Consider the following 7,827-nt stretch of genomic DNA (forward strand, 5'->3'; position numbering starts at 1 on the left):
TCTGGTGTGACTATGCTTAAAATACTTCACCAATGTAATGTGCCTTATCTAAAAAACTTGTAACCCTTTGTTTTTAAAATGTTGTGTTTTAATAAAAAAAATTTCTTTAGTTTTCTACCCTGCTTCAAAGACAAAATTTATACCATACCATATAACATATTTATTTGTTTGTCAGATCGCCGTGTATCGTTGTGTTTGACAGCAAAATCAACGATACCAGCGATGTTTTACAATGGTAATCAGGGTAAATATCGGGTTACTAAGCGTAGGGCGGCGCATAGTAAACTGATATTTACCCTGTTTCCCAGTGTGAAAGTTTACAAAAAAAACAGTACATATACTCATCTTCGCGTCCCCCGGCGTATGCTTCCTGCACTGACTGTGCGCCGGCCGGAAAGTGAATGCACAGCACAGCGGTGATGTGACCGCTCTGCTGTTAGGGCCGTCACTCAGTCAGGGCAGGGAAGCGGACGCCGGGGGACGCAATTCTGAGTGTATGTACTGTTGTTTTATTTACATTTAACACTGGTAACCAGGGTAATCATCGGAAGCGCGGCGGCCTGCGCTTAACAACCTGATGTTTACCCTGGTTACCCGGGGACCTCGGCATCGTTGGTCGCTGGAGAGCTGTCACACAGACAGCTCTCCAGCGACCAAATAGCGATGCTGCAGTGATCTGCATCATTGTATGTTTCGCTGCAGCATTGTTAAGTGTGAAGGTACCTTTACGGTATGTGTCCACGTTCAGGATTGCATCATGATTTTGTCACGATTTTTCTTCAGTATTTGTAATACAAAACCAGGAGTGGAACAATTAGAGGCAAAGTAGAATAGAAACATATGCTCCACTTCTGTATTTATCACCCACTCCTGGTTTTGGGTTACAAAATACTGATGAAAAATCGTGACCAAATCCTCATGCAATCCTGAGCGTGGACACATACCCTAGTGATTGAAAACACCTCATACACTTTATTGTTTGTAAACACCTCATACAGCAATGAGAGACACACCAAAAAAGGCAAAATAAAAAAGTTAAAAATAGTGTCTGACATTGCATATATGAGTTGTTTTAAACACATAATATGTGTAGACGGCGCACGGTGTGACTTGCTGAGAAGTATACATGAAAATAAGAACAAATATTGTTGTATTCAAACCAAAATTTTTTATTTGGGGGAAACAGAAAAAAAAAAGGGGAAATAAACTTAGGGGGTATCAACCTGTGCCACAAAGGGGGAATGGTATGTTTCTTTTTGGGAATGGGGAGAGGAAAATGAGGCTGATGAAGACGACGACGAGGAGGAGGATGTTGACCTATAGTCCAGGAGGCTGGATGGCAGGTCTAAACCCTCCACAGGGTATAATGGGGAGGAAACCGCCACCTCTGCAGGGCAGGGAGGAGGCAACACGAGCCTTTGCAAAGTTCTTGGTTGGCTCTGGCTGCTCCTGCTGCGGCTAGAGCCCCGACGTGTACTTGTTTGACCTTGAGCAGCCAGAGCCTCAGTGCGTGACCTTTTGCTTTTTTTTTTCTTGCTCTTCCTTTTCCTTTTTTTTCCAGTATCGGCTCCCCCAGAATGATGGCTGCGGGAGGATGAGGGCCTGGCAGGAGCAGGAGTCAGCGGCACACTGCTATGGTGACTGTGGTGGCGTCGCTCGGCACTTGGACCAGGGTGGGGTGGCTGGAGTGGCTCTGCAGCAGTAGTCGGAGTCATGCTAGCCAGCGACGGCACTACGGACATTGTCGCTGACTGCACGACCCGAGCCTGCTGCAGAGCCCTCACGTAGGAATTGTTGCAGTCCTGCATCACCGAAATCTGGAGTTCCGGCGTAAGGTTTTCCACCATGCCTTTAGCAATTGTACTTAAGAAATGTTTTGCCGGATTTGAGAGCTCGGCTTCCAGGTTTTCAAGGCGCCGTTCCATACTGGACATTTTATCGCTCAACGCCTTGAAACCGTTCTGGAACACCGTGCTCAAGTGCAAAAATTCAGGCATGACTGACCTGTCCGAGGCCCGCTGGCGCTGTCGGGAATTCCCGAACGAAGGTGCGCCAGAGGCCTCGGGCAGGGGAAAACCTGACGTACCGGCAGCCGGTTCTCCAGATGATGGTGGTGCAAGCCTGCTGTCGCTGTGGGAGGGCTGTGACGGGTCAGATGGCGATCCATGAAGTTCCGCTTCACAGGGGGGAGCTCGCTGGAGGGTGCTGCTGTGTGTCCTGTGAAAAGATAAGGAAAAAATTAGTCTTCAATTAATAACCTATCACATACGCCAACTCCTGTTAAAAAATTAACATTACATGACACATCAATACATTACAATCCCCTGTCTCTCAGTCTGTGTTGCCTATAATAAATTGCTGATTGTTACCGCCAGCTGACCATTAGGGCTGACGATAACAATCATGGACATACCTACGGTAGAAAATGACTGGTCATTCCCGCTGCAAAAGTCAATGCATACCTCTGTCATCGTTTTAAAACATTTTTTAAAAAAAAAAAATCTTTCTTGATGCTGCCTATGCCGCCAAATTAGTAAAAAATTTAAAGTCAAGAAAAACATTTAAAAAAAAACCAAAAAAAAACACTTTGCTGATCTGATCGCAGGAACGGCCATGACGTTAGGATCATGTGATCCAGACGTCATCATTATTCATGCGATCAGAACTACCCTGACTCAGAACGTAACCTGTCATGGACTACAATGACTCACGCCTAACCAAAAAATTACTAATGGGCTATATACCATTCCACTAGGGTAAAAGGATGGCCAAAATGCTACAATGACTACATGGATGGCCAATACACTATGTTCCTTTGGAAATATACTATGTGGATACGTGGCTAGAACGTGTACTATGTGGCTGCTATATAGTGGCCTGGCAATCTACTATGTGGATGCACAATGTACGTGGCTGGGCAATGTACTATGTGGCTGTGCAATATGCTATGTGTCTGGGCAATGTACAATGTGGCTGTGCAATATGTTATGTGGCCAAAATACTTACTGTCGGCGGGTAAGGACCGGTCTTAGGAACTGGAGTGCCCTGTTATATTTGTAGGGCACCGACTTGGACGCAGCAGCACCACTCCGAGCTTGCTCCTCCGCAGCACGGATCCCCTTATTGAAACGGTCCTTCATGGATCGCCATCTGGTCCTCAACTTTTTCACTGTGAATGTAAAGACAAAAAAATGGTTACATATTTAGCATTTTAAAAGGATAAAACAACCGTGAGCGATGAAAAGTTTAGGCGTTGATCGCATCACACACGGTTGTGTTTATCCTGGCAAGATGGGTCATAGCAGCGTATCTGCAATACTCACTAAAGTTGCCTTTGGCCTTCGCTGAGGCACTGTCAAAGCCATCCCACAGCGACTTTGCCACCTCTGCCCACAAACGCCTCGACACCACCTGGTCCATGTGCCGAGGGTCACGGCTGTCCCACAACGGGCCACGCTCCTGGATGCAGGAGATCAGGAGGTCCACATCTATTCCACTGTCTCCTTGGTCCCGTTGTGAAACCTAGAAAAATTAGAAAACAAATAGGTTAAAAATATGCAAATAATAACAACCACCAGTACCTGGAATGATAGGTACCTTTGCCCTATCCTTTGCCATTTGATGTATGTATATTGATGTTTTCTACACCTGTGTTTTGGAATGTTTGTGTGCAGGGAGTTCAACTTTATTTTACCTTCCCCCAATACTTGCTGCCCTGAAAATCTATAATGTATAAAGGCCCCGTCTCACATAGCGATTTACCAACGATCACGAATAGCGATACTGCCTGGCCGTGATCGTTGGTAAGTCGTTGTGTGGTTGCTGGGGAGCTGTCACACAGACAGCTCTCTCCAGCGACCAACGATCAGGGGACCGAATTCAGCATCGTTGAAACTGTCTTCAACGATGCCGAAGTCCCCCTGCAGCACCCGGGTAACCAGGGTAAACATCGGGTTACTAAGCGCGGCCCTGCGCTTAGTAACCCGATGTTTACCCTGGTTACCAGTGAAGACATCGCTGGATCGGTGTCACACACACCGATTCAGCGATGTCAGCGGGACCTCAACGACCAAAAAACGGCCCAGGCCATTCCAACACGACCAGCGATCTCACAGCAGGGGCCTGATCGCTGGTACGTGTCACACATAGCGAGATCGCTACTGAGGTCGCTGTTGCGTCACAAAACTAGTGACTCAGCAGCGATCTCGCTATGTGTGACGGGGGCCTAAGCTTAGTAAACATCCCTAGTGAAAGCAGGATGCTCCTCAAATGTAATGTTCCTCACAGCAGGATGCTACTGAAAAAAAAAAAATAAAGAAAAAAAATACTCACTCGCCGGCCTGACGCCACATCTTGGCCCCGATCTCTCTGCTCCCGCTGACCGTCTTCCCCCTCACTTGAAGAAGCCTGGAAAAATTGTATACAAAAATTATTGTCAATGCTACAAATGGCAGCGAATTGTAAGCAACTAGACATAATTACTCACCGCACTCCCCCGCGCCGATTGGCTATGCTCCGAAGAACTTGGCATTCTTGCAAGTTTGTTCTGCAATGAAAAAAATGAGCAAAAAATCACATCCAATGCCACATACAATAAAATAGGCCCAAAACATTAAAACAACCACAATTGACTGTTGACTGATAGGACAATGCAAACTCAAAAAGCGACACCACAACGCCATACATTGCAAGAGAACACAATCGAAGAAACAATACAAGAATAGACCCAAATAAAATTCAGAAAAAATAGACACCTATGTAAAAATTTCTACAGGAAAAAAAAAAGGCACAATGAAATAAGCAAACTAATGAACGCCATAATTTACAATTACAACAAGACATAATCCAAAACAACACCATCTGGTGACATCCACCAAAATACATCAGAAAAAGGCGCTAAATAACATTCTAGATAATAAGCAATAAACATTACGGGACAACCGCTGTTACAATATACAGCAACCCAAAAGATAAAACATAGTCCAAATGAAAAGAAAACACAATAAATTTTTTAAAAAAAGGCCCCCAACTTAAAAAAAAAAAAAAAAAAAAGGCCATACTACACACTTGTCAATGGAAACATTCAAGAAAGGAGATACATACGGAAGCCATAGGGAAAACGACATAAAACCATCAGTTAAAAAAAAAAAAAAAGGGAAAATACAATTGAAAATAGAATGGCATAGCAGCACAGAACAATACAATACAAATGAAACATCATAAATGTAGCCCCCCCACCAGCAAGAAAAGACACTCAAGGAAAGAAAAAAAAATGCCAACAGCATAATAAAACACAGCAAGACATGAGCCAAGAAAACGCCATACGGTTACCCCCAACAATAGAAACCAGAAAAAGACATGCACCAGAAATTTAACATAAAAATCTGCCAAATTTAAAGACATTGAACAACCGCATGACACCAGAACAACCCCAAATCCATAAAACCAATCCAAAACCAAGCAAGGCCGGTGACAATAAACGCCAGCATATAACGCCAGAAGTACATCAAAACAAGATTAAAAAACACAATTTTTCACTAACAACCCACAGTGCCATAACCGTACAATAGCACAGACCAAACATTGCACAAATTAAATCCAAATCAAAAAATAAAACACAGAATAAAAAATATGCAAAGAGAAATATATACTTACAGGTTTGGAAAGCAGATTCCCTTCAGTCAGTCTTCTCTGTAGATAGCCTTGTGAAAGACAATGCCAAACCCCTTTTTTTCTCTCTATATATAGTGGGTTTTTTTTGTCTAGACAAAAGTCTAGACAATGTTTTGCATTTTTTATTGGAAAACGCATGCGTCGTACAACGCACCACGACGCAAGTACTTGCGTCGTCTGCGTTGTCAATACAAGTCAATGGGAAAAAAGCCGCATCGACGACGCAAACACGACGCAAACACGACGCATGCGTTTTTTCCAAAGTCTGCGCCGCCCAAAAAATGCAACATGTTGCGTTTGCCGCGCCCTGACAGGTGCGCCCTAACGCCGCATGCGGCGTACAACGCACCAAAACGCATGACAACGCATGTACATGCGGCGCCATGCGGCCCCAATGTTAAAGATAGGGCCGCACGCCGCATGCGTTTTGGTGCGGCGACGACGCTGCGGCGCACACCGCAAATGTGAACGTAGCCTTAATGCAATATCACGGCGTTTAGACAAACCAAAACGCCTAATAAGATCAGTGTAAAAAAAGGGGGGGTGTAAAAAGTGCCTCTGTGTAAGATATATTTGTACATGATGAAAGGAACCTCCATCCCCACAGGATATACCATGTGATAGATAACCTTTAGGATCCCAACAGCCATTTTTCAAGGAATCATTACAATGGCCATTCTTATATAGACCAAAGCAGTCAAATCATCATATACTCCTACAAGTCCCCATATACTGCGGGGCACACTAAGAAGTGATACATAATAGATAAATAGTGATCCATATTACCACAAAAAGAACAATACCTATTACATCGTTCTAACAAAACACATATATTCTTGGACAATATATACAATAAAATGACACAAAAAGTGACACGTGCAATAATGTGAATATCACACAGAAACATATGCGTATTCAACAGACAAAAAACAAAAGCACTTCTTTCCTCCCGTTCTCCGTAGAGCTGAAAGGGTCCCGTTGCGGCACCGTAGCAGATGTATAGCCATGGAGAATATTTACACATACTAAAAGAAAACACAAACAAGACTATCATAAAACGTAATATTAAAAGACGAATGGTGGGTTAGTTATTGGAGAGGACAGCCAGATCAAGAGACATAAATATATATCCACCCCCACCGCTGCACATATTTAGCGAAGCTGATAGTAAAATTGAGGAATAGGGCAAAAGGTCAAAGTGTTGCAAGGACAGCACAAAAATCTCATCAAAAAATCACAAGAAACTCACAAAAAAGGAGCCAAACTCAGTTGTTCGTTGAGTCCCTTAGGGGCAAGGTTATCCAGGGTGACAATCCACTTACACTCGCATTGTGCGAGTATCTTGGTCATATTGCCACCTCTGATTCCTCCATGTACTTTGTCAATCCCTCTCACTTTTAAGCCCCTAGGGTCTGATCCATGGAACAACCGAAAGTGCCTTGGTATGGTTTTTAAAACTGATGGGTCCACCTCTTCCTTAGCGGCCAAAATATCTCTCACGTGTTCGCGTGTCCGAACCTTCAATTCCCTAGATGTGAGACCAACATAAATCAGGGAGCAGGGACAGGTGGCGTAATATACCACAAAAGTAGTGTTACATGAGATGAAATCTCTTATCTTAAATTCCCTGCTCCCATCTGAGTTCTTAAAGGTCCCACATCTGAGAATGTTCGGACACGCGACACATGAGCCACAGGGAAAACATCCTTGTCTTGGGCTTCTCAAATCGAGAAATGTTTTATTTTTGGCCGCCAAGTAGTGGCTTCTTACTAATGTATCTTTCAAATTTCTACCCCTTCTTTGTGTCATCAGGGGAGATTCCGTCAGATATGAAGCCAAGGCACTGTCAGTCTTTAATACGGACCAGTGTTTATTAAGCACCTCACGAATGCGGTGCCATTGGCAGTTTGAGGTGGAAATAAATCTGACTGCCATCTCATCATTCGCTCTAGATCTGTGAGATTCCCGGAGTAAATCCTCTCTCCGTGTTGATCTGGCCCGTCCATACCCCGCCCTGATGCTCCGACGACTGTAACCCCGTGCCCTGAAGCGTTCGGTGAGGATGGCGGACTGCCTCTCAAAGTGGGCGTCTGTGGAGCATACCCGCCTATTCCTCAGAAATTGCCCAACTGGGATGGCCTTAATAACAGAATA

General features: G+C 44.2%; 1 protein-coding gene across 1 annotated transcript; it reads right to left on the minus strand.

Annotated features, from left to right (window-relative positions):
* Positions 1–397: 397 nt before the first annotated feature.
* Positions 398–3,683, minus strand: LOC143808968 (uncharacterized). The gene is made up of 3 exons (XM_077292150.1): positions 3,324–3,683; positions 3,007–3,169; positions 398–2,217 (listed from the first exon to the last, which is right to left on the minus strand). The coding sequence occupies exons 1-3, from the start codon at positions 3,418–3,420 to the stop codon at positions 1,209–1,211; spliced, it is 1,269 nt and encodes a 422-aa protein (XP_077148265.1). The 5' UTR covers positions 3,421–3,683; the 3' UTR covers positions 398–1,208.
* Positions 3,684–7,827: the final 4,144 nt, after the last annotated feature.

Source organism: Ranitomeya variabilis, chromosome 1 (genome assembly GCF_051348905.1).
Source record: "Ranitomeya variabilis isolate aRanVar5 chromosome 1, aRanVar5.hap1, whole genome shotgun sequence".
NCBI classification, from domain to species: Eukaryota; Metazoa; Chordata; class Amphibia; order Anura; family Dendrobatidae; genus Ranitomeya; species Ranitomeya variabilis.

Excerpts from the sequence above, each read along its gene's own strand:
- LOC143808968 (XM_077292150.1), bottom strand. The coding sequence starts at position 3,420 with ATGGACCAGGTGGTGTCGAGGCGTTTGTGGGCAGAGGTGGCAAAGTCG. Across the intron at positions 3,170-3,323 it reads GAAGGCCAAAGGCAACTTTA|TGAAAAAGTTGAGGACCAGA; the intron begins GTGAGTATTGCA and ends TTACATTCACAG. Across the intron at positions 2,218-3,006 it reads CCGGTCCTTACCCGCCGACA|GACACACAGCAGCACCCTCC; the intron begins GTAAGTATTTTG and ends ATCTTTTCACAG.